We start from the raw sequence: 15,361 nt of genomic DNA, 5'->3' as shown, positions 1-15,361 counted from the left end.
AGATGACTATACCTGTAAATAACCTGGAAATTGTATTTACACTACTTAAATGAGAGAGGGAGAGTGAGAGAGGGAGACTGAGAGAGAGAGAGAGAGAGAGAGGGAGAGAAAGTCTTCCATGCTCATATTAGAGTGACTTTTAATGAAACTCCGTGCAGGTAAGGATGCAGTTGAATAAATGGATAAAAGACACCAAGGCAAAGGGAAACAGTTCATAGTAGCAGAAGAGGCCCAGAAAAACCAGAAAAAAACAATCCTCTTTGAAATACTAAGGGCTCATTTCAGATCAAAATCAGCTTACACTAGAGTATTAGCGAAGACATTTACAAGAGAGGTTCATTGGCGGAATTTTCAAAACCCCATGGATTTGGCCGCATTTGAAACCAATATCTGTGATCACAAGAGCCCCTTGGATTTCTAGAGAGGCACAAGTAGGATTTTTCCTAAGAACCTGCAAAGGATTTATTAATATGTGTGGGTCACACTGTACTCAGCATTCCACACAAACCTGCAAAGAAAGAAGCACTCCGGGTGAGCCGGAGAGGTCCTCCTTCAGCTACCCCCTGCAGCAATTTGCTGCTGCATGCTTGCAGCAGACCTAGAGATGGAAACACATAGAAGAGGGCAAACAAAGTACACACACACAAAAAATAAACACAGATTAAAGATAACGCAAAAAAAAAAAACCCACAACAAACTCAAATAAAGCAAAACACACACCCACAATAGTGTATTCAGAAAGACAGAATTTGTTTGTGTGTCTGATTTTACCTAGGTTACTTCCAGTACGACAAGGACCCAAACTATTCTGATTTGTGTTCAGTTTTCCCAAATTAGGATCTTGGTTGATGTACTCAAAGCTGTCTTGCAAGCTATATCCGGAGATGGGGGGAAAAGAAGAAAGAGGACAAAAACGTCAAGAAGCTACTAAAGCTGTTTTCTAATAGACTTCCAAATATAGACAACGACTGATCAGTCACTCAATACTTTCCTTTATAAACAAAGTCTCACATCTACCAACGGGAATTAAACTTGCAACTTCAGGTGAATTTGTTGGAAGAAAACAAAACCTATTTTGGAGGTAGCTCAATCCGTGTAACTAAACAACTGTACTTCTAACAATTTCATGTTATATAATGAGACACCAAACTCTAAATTTTGCTTCAGTGACTGACACCCGAGATACTGTTATTCATTTCTACATTTTGCTTTAGCAACTGACAGCCAACTTGTTGACTTTCATTTCAAGTATTTTACATAAACTCTCAAAATGAAATTAATTTTTACTCTTGGTTAACATCAATGAGCAATTATTCAGCAACTTTTTTCAGGAATAAAATGCAACAGAAATTATAATTCTTATAGGAGTTTCATTTCACAACTTCTAAAAAGAATTACTCATAAAAATGTGAGGGAAGCAGATTTTAATAATTTATTGTATTTATTAGCAATTAAAGACTTTTGCTGTGTGTAGAGCTGACAAAAACAACAATAACAAAAAGACTTTGAGAATAATACAGCATAATGAAGCCAAAATAATTTTTACTTAAATCTGCATGTAAGGGAATTAATGCAATAAATGTTCAGGTAATCCCAAGGGTCTGTTAAAAACAAATCTCATAAGAAATAAATAACAATTCTCATATTGGCTTAAGTCATGACAGTCCAATGTTAAATGTTCAAACTGTTTTGCTGAAAAGCAAGCCAAGACTCACTTAATGGTATTCAAATATATAGAGAAATATTTTTAATTTCCCAGGATAAGAAAAAACAGCTTTCACTTGACCCCTAAGAATGTCCTTTAATTTATAACAAGCCCTTCTTTCAAATTTATCAAAGTACAACTGGTGTTTTGTTGTTTTATTTAAAAAATGAAGTATATGAAATATTTCTGCTTGAAAGTTCAAAATACATGAATGAATATGCCAAAATGAGTTTAAGTTCTCAGATATTTCAGAATAATGTAGCCCTTTCCCTTTTGTTCTTTATTTTTGATTTCCCAGGAAATTAAAAATTGATGACTGGGTAACAGATGGAGACTCAAAACATATAAAGACAGCCATTTGTCTTTAGGGCCACCTAATAAAGTCAAAGGTCTTTTCCCACTCACTGTTTATAGGACAGTAGCCACTTTTAAAACCCCTTTGTTAATCTGCACTCATTCTGCTTCTCATTTCAAAATGCCTAATGGCCCTTAAAGAATTATTCTATCTAGAAATACACACTTTAAAAAATGGGGGTGGGGAATGCAAAATCCTACACTTACTTATTTGTACTTCCACAGAAGCTGCCCATTCTAGCAGAGAAGACTTTACTAATCATCAGTTGTGGAGGAGAACTGCGGCGGGGGGGTGGGGAGGAGAGGGGAAAAATAAATTTATGAGTTAAGGAGTCAATACCACCACTCCACTTCTCAAAACTAGTAGAAAAGGAAGCCCAGACTCACCGTATGTAGTGTATCTTTAAGGTGGAGCCTTTGTAACTCATGGCAACTGAGCCAAACATCATTTCCCCTAACATGTTGACATCGGAAGCTGGTCTTGTGTACTTCATGCAAGAAAACAAAATCAAAGTTAGTACATGGAACATGACATGCAATGCAACAGAAAATAATGTTTATTAATCTCATTAGTGTCATCGGTGATTAAAACTATTTCTCAAAGCTTCAAGTGGTCATCTTACAATCTTAACTTATAATGGCGATTGCCTATTTTCCCCCCAAAGTATCACTAATGTTTGTGATTTCTTCTCTGTACACAACATCATCACATAGGATCCAAGTGTTTTATCAGAGTTCATTTTTATTTGTGTTATGAGAAACAAAGATTATCTCCATTTATAAACTCTAAATACAAAGATTAAATTATGAAAATAACCGTAACTCTTCTCTTGGTACTAAGAAAACATCCTGAAAAAAATATGGTTCAGTATTATTCAGCCGAATAATTAACAGTGTGGAATAAAAAATGCCCATTGCTGCAGATAGGGTTTTATGAGGGCCCAAAAGATAACAGACGGTCTGATAACTCTGAAGTTTTATAAAAGTATTTCAAAAACATTTGACCCCTCTAGCTTCTGACCAGTCTCTCTCATGCCTTTTACCATCCAAAGAGTGGACTGCCTGCTTCCTCTTCCTCTACTCTCACTGGCTTGTTAATCTACCGCAGCCTGACTTTACCTCTTAGCTCAAACTAGTCCATCTGCTCCAATGATGACCTCCTCCCTCTTGGTCAAATCCAATGGACCCTTTCCAGTTTGCTTTATTAAACTTCTCTCAATATATTTGATGCTGTTCATGACTCTCCATTCTGAATCTCTTCTTTCCCAGATCATCCCTTACTGTGGTTTTGCTTGGAGGTCAACCCTACTAACTGCCTGCCTTTTCAACTATTCTTTTGATTTTGATTATTATTTACATAGAATACCTCCTACATCTTTGTCTCTAGACCAAGAGCTCTCCTGGAGCTCTAGAATCATATACCCCAATACATTCATTCACCTAGTGACATCTGAATGAGTGTCTTGGGATACAGAATTCTGAGCACCTGTGCTAAGTGCTGGTGACACACTGATGAACAGGACAGGTATGAATGCCAAGCAAACCAGTGTGCCACCAAAGCAACCATGGTTCTGCACCCTGACCTGCCAACTAGATTCTCTGTCAGTGTGCTTTCCACCCAAGGAAAAACATGGGAATCACCCTTAACATACTCTTCCGAATCTTTTTTTAAAACTCCAAATACATACACACAGACACACAAGCATACATACGCTGACGCACAAATACACACTTACTTATACATGGTTGCAGAGGTGGAAAGAGAAAGATAAATCTATCAGCCCTGCTCAGCTAGGTTCCTCTCTCTCGTTATAGCTCATACCAACTTCTTCCCACTATATGCAGACAGAAACCAACTGGTTTTCACATTCTTTATTACTAACTTCCACCCACCTCCTTCATTTATAATCTGCTTTTTCTTGGGGTACAAGGGCCACATGCCAACTGTGATTCTCAACCTGCTGAAAATTCCACTCCATACTTTTTAAACTGCAGACTGCTGTGAGACCCAGGAGCACTGTGTCTCAAAAAGGGCAAATGCATGGCACAAATCCTAACTATGAAATTAACAAAGTCCTCTGGACCCATTTGCTGGTAATTTCCCTAGTGTTGTTTTTCCAGCAAAATAGTAGAAAAGATTCTACATGGGTTTAAGAAAAAGTTCAATATATCCTCCATCAATTAATATCCTTTTGCCATTCCATATTTATAAAACATTTCTTCCTTTTTATCTTGTTAGCCAATATTTCTCAATAACCTTAACCCCTATCCTTACACACACATACACACACACCCCACACACACAGTGTAAAAAATGCCATCAGCCTTTTATCCTTCATACTCGGATTAGATCTTGCCATTTCTTTCTGTTCCCATACAAGGCTTTCTTCCTTTTACTGGCATGTTCTATTTTCTTAGGATGCCCATATACATTCCCAGAATCCTTAGGAATTCTTATAACAAAACTGGAAAGTATATGTTTATTATTCTGGATCAGAGAGCAAAGGAAACAAAGCAAGGTAATTTACCTGACAGGCAATATTTCTTCCTCATCCAGTTCACAGTAGGCTGTATTACCTCTGCTTGATTACAGTGTTTATTGGAGATAAAAGCCAAAGAGCAAAAACAACATTGATGTGAAACATTTAAGAGTACTCTGTTGAATACTTGTCCTCATATTCCTGGAGTAGAGACCTCGAGCAAGCATTATTTCCCGAGGAGAAATTACAGTAAGTAACTTTAACCCCAGGGGTTATTCCCACAGAAGGGACGGTTGTACCTGGTACTTTGGAAGCTGTTCCTTAGCATGGTGTGAAGATCCCCCAGAAGAACTGTGGGAAGAGATGCTGCTGCTGCTACTGCTGCCGACGCTGCTGACACTGCTGCTTCCCTGGCAGCACTTGGCTGATATTTTAATAGGAACATCCTCTGTTTTCTAGGTTAAGAGAGACAGGCAAGGTAAAAGATTACTAAGTATATCAGGTTCGTCAACAGTTCTTCATTGGGAATTCCTTTTTAAAAGCATTCTGGTGCCTAGGTTGCATTAAAAAACAGAAGCTTTTTTTTTTCCCCAATAATGACAAAAACACGGTTTGGGAAGGCAGAATGCTGAAGAAGGGTTCCAGACAAAAGGAGGTAGGTTATGTATTAAGACTTTATCCTCTTTTAATAATTAACTATTATTTACACTTCAATTCACATAATTGACCTCTGTTTTGGTTATTAGAGTTTTGATTATTAGCTTTTTAGTATTATGTAGAGTCATAATCCACTAAATTGATGAGGAGAAAGATGAGGCTTCAAATCTAAATTTTTACTAAGCAAATGGAACTAATAAAACAAAACTATTAATTTGGGCAGACTGATTTGTAGGGTTGTTTGTTTGTTTGTGAGATGGACTCTCACCCTGTTGCCAGGCTGGAGTGCAGTGGCATGATCTCGGCTCACTGCAACCCCTGCCTCCCGGGTTCAAGCAATTCTCCTGCCTCAGCCTCCAAGTAGCTGGGACTACAGGTGCCCACCATCACGCCCAGCTAATTTTTTTGTATTTTTAGTAGAGATGGGGTTTCACCATGTTGACCAGGATGGTCTTGATCTCTTGACCTCGTGATCCGCCCGCCTTGGCCTCCCAAAGTGCTGGGATTACAGATGTGAGCCACCGTGCCTGGCTCGCTTGTGTTTTTAATGACACACCTCCTCTACTACGCTTTTAAAGGTGACAGGAAGGAAAATCATGAGGTTGAATTTGTAAGGGATGAAACCAAAACCCTGAAACAGGAGCTACAGTGAATTACATAGCATGTGACAGAAATATGGTCTTCAAAGGTTAAAGACAACGGAGGATGCTCTACTATACATTCCCTAGAGTTTGCCACTAATTTTTATCACAGTAACAAAGGTATAAGGATAAACCTTTATTAATATTTACCTCCCACCGAACATATTACTCCCTACAGAAGCTTCCTGCACCCTCTATGATAAGTTGTTTCTATTCTGAGTCTTCTTTGCCTTTTTTTTTTCCTTGTGCAGCTTTTGCTTGGAAAAAAACATGAATGCAATTGCAGCTTATCTAATCTCCAATGTGACAGTCACACTGGTGGTCTAATGCAAATGCCTGCAGTCATGTGCTTGATACAAACTCATGACGTTTTGTGCTTGCCAAGGGAGGCTGGGGCGGTGGGGACTGAAAATGGGAAAAGAATGTAAGGAAAACACAAAATGTGCTGGACCACAACTGTCACTCCAGCAATGATGGCATTCAAAATGGCACTTGATTATTCCTGAGCACCCAGCACTCCCTCAACACGCTAAAGATAAAGCTGTTACTTAATCTCACTTAAGCCAGAAACACAGCCCCTCAGAGGGCCTAAGTGACACGAGGTGCCACCTGCCTCAGACTGCTAGACCCTTTGGCTGGAGTACAATGCTGAACAGTCTATAACTGGAGACACCACCTGGTATAGTGAATAGAGCACCGACTGGATTCTTTTGTAGCCCTGGGCAAGCTACAAACCTCCTGAACCTGAGATGCCTTTTTGGTTAGATGAATGCTTCTAAGAAAGCCTATGTTTCCAGATTCCAGCATTATCAGTGCTCTAGTACACTGAAGATTCCAGTTCCTTTTGAAAACTTGTGTTTCTTTTCCCCTCCACCTGCCACCACTATGAGCAGCCCCAGTGATAGCTGCTCAACTAGACCATCCATGTGAGGCCTTCAGAGAAATGGGAAATAATTCAAGAAATTAAGAGGTAAACCATCTCCTGTCCACCAAAGAGTCAAGTGCTGGCTCACCTAAATTTCTGTTACAAATCTAACCAGGAAAGCCTACAGTGAATCACCTGAGAGATTTCTTGGTTCCCCCGCCCCGCCTTCACCTACCTAACAAGCCCAACAACTACTGTAATGATTAGCCACCTGGCAGAACTCCACTTTAAAATACTGTGGAATCCACCCAGCTAAACTGTGTTTAACCAAACACTTCCTTCCTGCAGAAATGATCCTTATCAAAAGCAGGAAAACAACCCCTTGGCCCTGACGAGACAAAGACTGCATTATAAACTGTTCATTTACTTAGCTGCACATTCTACAAACTGCCAGTATTTGGTCAGTATGGGTAGCAACTTATTGAACATAAAAAGAATGAATACAAGTGGATTTATTTAATTTGTAGGCATCTGAACAAATATTGAAAAGAGAATGAAAGGTCTAAAGTGAATTTACAAGTACCCTGGTCTCATATCCAAAAAAACCCAGAAAGGATCAGACTCTTCTCACCTTAAACATGTTACTTTACCATTCCCATTCTGGTTCCAAGGGATCAAGAGCTGCTCTATCCTCACTCTACCCATCCCTTGTCGCCCACCCTACACCACCACCACTACCACCTAACTCTCCACACACACACACACACACAAAAAAAAAGGGAAATAAATAAAAGCTCCCCTGGTCAGAAGGGTTTGAGAAACAATCCTTTTTGAAGATAACAATGCAGGTTTGCATATGGAAGCCCTGTAAGTAAGCAAAGCTGTTTAATTTTGTTTAACCCAGTGCTACTTATTATTATCCGTGAGAAACACTGGACAGAATGATCTTCATGCTAACACTTTATCACTTTATGAATTTTAGAGTTCTGCTTTCCCATTACATTTGAGGCACTCACTTGGCATCAAAATCTTACTGGATTGCAACTCACCAGCAAATTTACCTCTAGTACTATTAATAGTACACTGCTTAGCTCCTGCCATGATTACTTGCTAACAGTTTCACTTGTGTTTAGCAGTGAGCATACTCATACCTGTTGGGGGTAGGGCTTTGATTAAAGGATTCAATGCTTGCTTATGTTTCTTCTGAACCATTAATGGCACTGCATAATATAACTCAAGGAGAAGATTATAGATTAATAAATGATTGCTCAGAGGGGTGGTTAAAAGCACAAAAGAAAAGGAGAAAGCAAATCAGCATTTCATACCTGAGCTGTCACCTCCTCAATCTTTTGAACAGCTTTAGAGTCAAACAAGACTTGTCTGCCTCTCCTGTCACAGTCCTGGTAAACTAACAGGCGAATCTCATTCAGGTCAAACTCCGAACATGACCAACTGTGGATTAAAAAGGGAGAAAGAAGTTATGTTATCTGCAGCACATGAGATGATCACAGACAGATAAGCTTCCCAGTCACCATGCCTGCGTGCACATCAAAAGGCCACAAGCATGCAGGGCTAGTGATCCCCTCAGAACTGGTGCACCAGTGAGCCTGGGACAGATAGCCTTGTATGTGGATTCCAACGGGCCATACGAAAATTGCCAGTTTTCATGATAAGGGCTGAGAAGACTGCTTTAAATAATAAATCACTGGAGAGAAAGCTTCTCCTTCCAAAGCCAATTTGGACACAGATGGCAGTCAGAAATCACAAGGACATGCAGAGAGGGCTAAATTTGGATGCATGGGTTCTGGGGACAGCATATCCGAGTTAAAGGAGTGTTAAGGCTTCTGTGTTATTGGGCAGGGAACCATTTGGAGCAAGGCGGTAGAGCCTTCTCTTCTTTCCCTCACCCACACTCAGGTCAAATTGAGAGGAATTACATACCCTAAAATTTCTTATCTTCCCCAATTATGGCTAGCTCTAATCCAAGAGTTTCAGAAACCAAGTGCATCACTGTAGAGCATTGGAATTGCTAGCAATTACAGTCAGCAAGAAAGGAAGCATGTTTCTAAGCAAACCAAAAGCAACTGGGATAAAACTGCTCTGAGGAAAACATAGGTTCATTCTTAATAAATGACAGAGTGAGGGAACTATAGAAAAGCTAATCACTTAAAAGTGCACTGCTTTGGACATACTCAGTTTTTAACCCATCAGTCCAGTCAACACATATTTGAGTGTCTGTGATGTTCCAGGCACTGTGGTTGCTGCTAGAGACTCAGCAGTTAATTAACCAGACAGACCTGGTCCCCACCCTTACGGAGTTCATGATTCAGTGGGGAATATTAGGCAAATAATCACAGACGAATGTATCACTACAAACTGTGAAAAGTACAAAAACGAGCAGTAAACAGTTTCAGATTTCCAGATTGAAGGGGTAGGGGAGAGGGACAGAGAAATCCCTAAGGACTTTAAGTGACATGTAAACACAGACCTGAAGAAGTAAAACAAATGAAGCGCACCATAGGAACAGAGAAGGAGGTGGTAAGGTGTAAGACTGCTGCACTGGAGAAGAAAGAAGAAAAAAGGCCAGAGAGTGAGTGCCGTGAGGTGGAAAGGACGGCAGGCAGGGGCCAGGATCATGCTCTCCCTCCATGAGAAGCCAAGGAAAACAGACGCTTGATAAGATCAGGTCTGCACTTTTTGAAAGTTCAATCTGGCTGTTAAGGAAAATGGGGGTGGAAGAGATGACTGGAAGCAGGCAGGCCAAATAGAATTCATAATAAGAGTTCCAGCCCTTCATAATGAAGGCTAGAGCTCCAGCAGCAGAGGTGGGGGAAAGGGGACAGACACTGGTGGCATGCTCAGAGGACAGAGTTGAGCCGGTTTCCCAATGGACTGGAGAGGTGCCCGAGGTGAAAGGGGGCCTTGCTTAGAGAAGCTGAGGGGGAGCTCTGAAAGGACAGAGGAGGATAGATGGACACACAGACAGACTAACAAAAGCAAACTGTAAAACTAGGAGATGATATAAATGAAATCAGACACATCTGGATTCAAACCCAAATGCCTCTGGCCTCCTAGTTCTTCACCAGTACAATGAGAATATTAAGGCTGTCCTCACAAAAGCTGTTCTACAAAGCGTAAAGTGCCTCACACAGAGTGACAAATAGTAAGTGCTCCAAAATGGCAATAATTACCTCAGAGAACTGTTAATGTTATGATTTTTAAAGAAAATTAATACAGTGTCTGGTACTCAGTCACAAATTGTGCATTTCTGGTCTTTTCCTTTTTCAGGCAGTTAATACTGAACATGTTCTTTTTGGGTAGCAGATTTGTTTTCTTAAATCCCTACAGCAAAACACATAAAGTTCTGGTTGTACCTTCTTTCAACAAGCTGTGCCCTAAGTTATCATGCCCAGCATCCTTTCCTCCTAATCTTCATAACAATATGCCAAGTTTATTTTCAAACCATTTTCCCTCTACTCTCAGTCCAGAGGGAGTCCATGTTTCAGGTCTGGCTAATGAGACATGGCCACATGACCCAAGCTGGCTGTGTGAGCCAGCCCCAAAACTCAGTTGTTCAGCTTGTAAATGGTAACCCTGGAGTTGGTGGTGGCTATTTTTGCCATCATGAAGTAAGGGCCTGTCTGAAAATGAAGTCAGCAAAAGTCAGTGTGGAGGAAAGTAGAGGTGAGCAATAGAATGAAACAGATTCCTGGCAGTACCCGAAGCCAGCTGTTCCTGAGTAAGCACTATTCCTGGAATTAGTTCACTGTCACTTACAACCAACACAGTCTGATGACTATGACCCAGACCACTAAATTTTAAAATTAGACAAGGCCGAGGCAGGCGGAACACTTGAGGTAAGGAGTTCAAGACCAACCTGGCCAACCATGGCCAACACGGTGAAACCCTGTCTCTACTAAAAATACAAAAATTAGCCAGGTGCACTAGTGGGCACCCATAATCCCAACTACTCAGGAGGCTGAGGCAGGAGAATCGCTTGAACCTGGGAGACAGAGGTTGCAGTGAGCCGAGATCGCACCACTGCACTCGAGCCTGGGTGACAGAGGGAGATTCTGCCTCTAAATAAATAAATAAATAAAATGAGGTCATTAAAAAGGCTCTGAAGCTATATATTATAACATAGTACATATGTTGATTTTGTTAAAAGTAAAAAAAAATCAGATTTAATTGCCTTGCATTTTCTTTTAAATCAATTTTGCCCTAATAACTACATTTTGCCAAGACAGCATTATAATTTATAACCAAGTTGTTCAATCCTTATTTTTGAAGAATAACACCTATTCAAATATCAAACTGAAAACAGCTACTTTAGAAGAGATAAAATTTAATAATGATCATAACACCTTATTAAATGTTTCATGTTATTTTTCAATGAAAAAAATGGAAATAAAAATCATGGACAATTGTTCTGATCCAGGAGTCTAAAAATAATTTTTTTAATTTAAAAATTTTTAAAAAGACACATAGGAGAAAAGTATATATTTCAGATTGTCTCATTTTTTGATCCAAATGCTTTGAAAGTATTTTATAAGATACGAGTGATGGACACAGTGGCTCATACCTGTAATCCCAGCAACTTAGGTTGCTGAAGCACAAATGATCTCTTGAGCCCAGGAATTCCAGACAAGACTGGATGACATAGCAAGACTCAGACTGTTTAAAGTTTTTTAAAAATTAGCTGGTTGTGATGGTATACACCTGTAGTCCCAGCTACTTAGGAAGCTGAAGCAGGAGGATCACTTGAGCCCAGGAGTTCAAGGCTGCAGTAAGCCATGATCATACCACTGCACTCCAACTCCGGTCTTGGTGACAGAGTGAGATTCCGTCTCTTAAACAAACAAACAAAACAAAACAAAACAAAACGGTCAGGCGCAATGGCTCACGTCTGTAATCCCAGCACTTTGGGAGGCCAAGGCCGGCTGATCGCTTGAGCCCAGGCGTTTGAGGCCAGCCTGGGCAACAGGGTGAAACTCCATCTTTACTAAAAATACAAAAATTAGCTGGGCACGGTGGTGCACACCTGTAGTCCCAGCTACTGGAGTGTGGAGGCTGACGTAGTAGAATCACCTGAACTCGGGAAGTCGAGGCTGCTGTGAGCTGAGATCGCATCACTGCATTGCAGCCTGGGCAACACAGTGAGACTCTATCTCAAAAAAAAAAAAAAAAAAAAAAGAGGAAAACTCTATTCTTCTTACATGTGAATACTGTGTTTAATATATACATACAATTTTGACATTGACATTTCCTGTTTTTGGAGACAGGGTTTTGCTCTGTTGCCCAGGCTGGAGTGCAGTGGCACCATCTCGGCTTACCACAGCCTCAACCTCCTGCTCAAGAAATTCTCCCACCTCAGTGCCCCAGGTAGCTGGGACTACAGGCATGTGCCACCATGCCTGGCTAATTTCTTTGTATTTTTTGTAGAGATAGGGTTTCACCATGTTGCCCAGGCTGGTCTCAAACTCCTGAGCTCAGGCAATCTGCCCACCTCAGCCTCCCAAAGTGCAGTGAGACACGGACATTTTAGTATTAGTAGAGGAAAAAACAGTTGCATAATTTGGTAAAGGAAACAAGCAGGACAAAGGCCACTAGTGCTTCAGAATGAGACAGGCTTGGGATCAAATCTCAGCTCTGCTTCCCACCGGTTTTATAGTTTCGGGAACGTCTCCCCTAGGAGTACTTATAGGTCCTGTTGTGAAGATTAAAAGAGATAATCTATGGAAATTCCCAGCACACTCCCAGCCCCTTTCCCTGCCATCCCTGATACACAGGCCTTGAGCTATTGGTAGCTCCATGGCACACATACTCTCTTCATATTCACATTCACTTCTACATTCAACCAACAGTTACTGTGGAGCTTCCAAGAGCACTGAACACAGTTCCTGGTGCTTTACTGATGACATCTCTTCATATGACTGGGGCCACTCGGCATGATTCAAAAGGGGTAGGAAAACAAGCCTTGGGGCTTTTGCCTTAAAATAGCTGAGCATTTCAGGGAAATGTATTCTAATCTGAATTATTTCATTTCTGTTTTTGCTGAACATAAAGAATGAACACTGTCCTTGGCATCAGGGTATTATTTATGTCCACTTTATGCCTTCAGGCACAGTAAGAGAAGATGATTTGTCTACCTTTTCTTATTGTAACATTTAAGCAAAATGACTTCTATGGATTCTTTTTGGTTTTAAAATTCCATGATGCCAGGATTTGCCTGGTTAGAATTGAAGCCAGGCCTTATTTCTGAAACTACTCATCAAGATTGGAAAAGCAAGGAACCAAAGTCTCAGTTATTTCCCTGAAACATGACAGGCACTAGTTCAAGTGATCTGAAACACAGAAAACAGAATTCTCTTTAAAATATCTAGAGCCATGTACTGTAGTTTAAGTTGTGTCCCCCAAAAGGTATGTTCAAGTCCTAATTCCTATACCTGTGAATATGACTTTGCTTGGAAACAGGGTCTCTGCAGATATAATCAAGTTAAGATGAGGTCATACTGAATTAGTAGGCACCCAAATCCAATGACTGGTGTCCTCCTAAGAAGGAGAAAATTTGGACAAAGACACAGAAGGAATAATGAACAGGGAAGTCACTGCAGACTGAGGGCACAGCACAAACACAAAAAAAGACAGTATCACTGGGTGCTTGGGATGTGTCTCCTACAGAAGAACCACACAGAAAATGAGGCTAGAAAGGTACCTGAGGACTACTTGTGAAGGACTTTAAATATTATGCCAAGGAATGCACCTGTTGCTCTGCAAGCTGTGGTGTGCCAATTCCAAGATTTCAAGAAAGAGAATGACACGATCTGACCTGTGTTTTAGGAAGAGAACTAAAGTGATTTGAGAAGACCATTTTCAGGGCAAATGCAGAGGTAGTAGTGACTTGTAAATCCTGGGTTTCGAGGAGTAATGGCCAATAAGGAAAAGAGCAGTAGTTGTATACCATGTTGCAGGGTGATTTGCTATATCCTTTGAGACCAGTTCCAGTGTGGGTGTTGTTTCTTCTCTTGAACTTTTACGGGAATCAGAGTAGAAGTGGTCATGGGTATCCCCATGTGGAAGAAGCATGATCTCTGTTTTTCCTCTTGGTCTCACACAAGGAAGCCTCCCTACACAGTCAAAAATAAGTTTACATAAAGAGTTTAAAGAACAGTCTTGTGATCCAAGAAGGTAAATATTTAAACAGTCAGGAATGATAGGAAACTTTCAATGGTCCAAGAAAAGGTAAAATGCAACAAAACAAAAACAAACAATAATGATGACAACAAAAACTGGCAAGAATACTATCCATTTAACCAGCAATTCCTGCATGCCTACTACTTGGCAAGCATTCTGAGATAAAGCAATGAGCAAACCATAACCCTGCTCCTGTGAAACACACTACATGACATTTTCCAACCACTCTTCAACCCTATTCTATATTCTTTTTTCTCTGCCAACCTCCACCGTTTCCTTACTCGCTCAAAAAACAGCTTCTAAGTACAAACAGAAATCTCTCAAAAAGTTTGCTCAAGAAGAGTGGGGAGACCCAAAGGGCTACACCCTGAAAATAAATGAAGACTGGGGGTGGAAAAAAAGGGAAAATTAAGCTTGACATGGCAATGAGGGTTCACCCTGTCAGCACAAAATACACATTATTTCCCACCCAGTAAAAAGCTGTTTATTTCAAGAAAAAAATTATGTAAATAGATGGCAGTAACAGATTTGGAATTCATTTATCTTTTGCTATGTTAGTACTCTCAGGAAGACTGTGTTGGCTCTCCTTTCTTCCCCTATTTTGCCCTCATACAGCCTTAGCTGTGTGAATTGCCTAGAGCAATTTCAGAGGAACTGCATAAAAAATCACCACTGAGTTGCTATCCTGTGATCAGGAGTATAGTGAAAAGCAGTTCTTATCAGAAGCTTTAATATATATTGATAACCTAAAGATATTAATATTAATTTACAAACAATTCCAATTAAATGTAGTCCACTGTTATATTACCAACACAGAGTTATACTGCGTGTTGGTTGCAATTCTTCCATCTTTAAGAAAGTAGGTGATATGTAAATCCTTTATTCCTTTTGTAAAGGAAAATGTGGAATGAAAGAATATGTTTAATCAGCAGCAAAGGCATGGAACCATACTTCTGAGTTCATTCCTTCTGCACACCTTTGAGTGTGTGGCTTCACACAGGCACCATGAAGGTATCAGGAACAGAAATTAACTATATCCAGTCTTTACCTCAATATGCTTACAACTGGGAAGGGAAAGGCCAACATATAAATATTAAGTTAACTATACTGTTACAGGTGCCAAGATAAATGTCTATAGGGACTTACGGGGACTCTACAGGATAAAGAGGTCAAGTCCACTAGTTGGGTGAGTGATGGATGTGAGTCACAGAGGACATGATGCTTGGGACATGCATTAGGATTCACCAGGGTAAACAGGTCTTCTAACTCTAGCTCCGTTGCCTTCAACCCAGATGATTTTAGAATGCTCCAACCCTATCGCTGAGCTTTCCCAAAATGCATCTGCCTTATCTACCTCACAAGGCAGTTGGGAAAAACAGAGATTAAGTTATGAAAGCACTTTTAAAACTGTAAAGCATAATTCAAAGATCTACTCAGATACACAATTCCTTAACTGAGAGCCCTG

General features: G+C 40.3%; 1 protein-coding gene across 5 annotated transcripts in view; it reads right to left on the bottom strand.

Moving 5' to 3' along the window:
• The window catches only part of FNIP2 (folliculin interacting protein 2), a 135,932-nt gene that overhangs the window by 70,246 nt on the left and 50,325 nt on the right, over positions 1-15,361 (bottom strand). For 2 of the 5 annotated variants that reach the window (XM_012508242.2, XM_030816274.1), the window contains exons 2-7: positions 8,028-8,154; positions 4,839-4,994; positions 2,447-2,547; positions 2,267-2,338; positions 772-872; positions 509-598 (exon numbers count right to left, since the gene is read on the bottom strand). In XM_012508242.2, coding sequence (XP_012363696.2) covers positions 509-598; positions 772-872; positions 2,267-2,338; positions 2,447-2,547; positions 4,839-4,994; positions 8,028-8,154 — 647 coding nt within the window. Of the gene's footprint in view, positions 1-508; positions 599-771; positions 873-2,266; positions 2,339-2,446; positions 2,548-4,587; positions 4,783-4,838; positions 4,995-8,027; positions 8,155-15,361 lie in introns of those variants that run through there. The other 3 variants (XM_003257911.3, XM_030816275.1, XM_030816276.1) reach the window with 2 other exon arrangements.

The sequence above is a fragment of the Nomascus leucogenys genome, chromosome 7b (assembly GCF_006542625.1).
Source record: "Nomascus leucogenys isolate Asia chromosome 7b, Asia_NLE_v1, whole genome shotgun sequence".
NCBI lineage: Eukaryota > Metazoa > Chordata > Mammalia > Primates > Hylobatidae > Nomascus > Nomascus leucogenys.
Note: the sequence above shows the minus strand (reverse complement) of the source record. Positions and strands in the feature narration are given on the sequence as shown.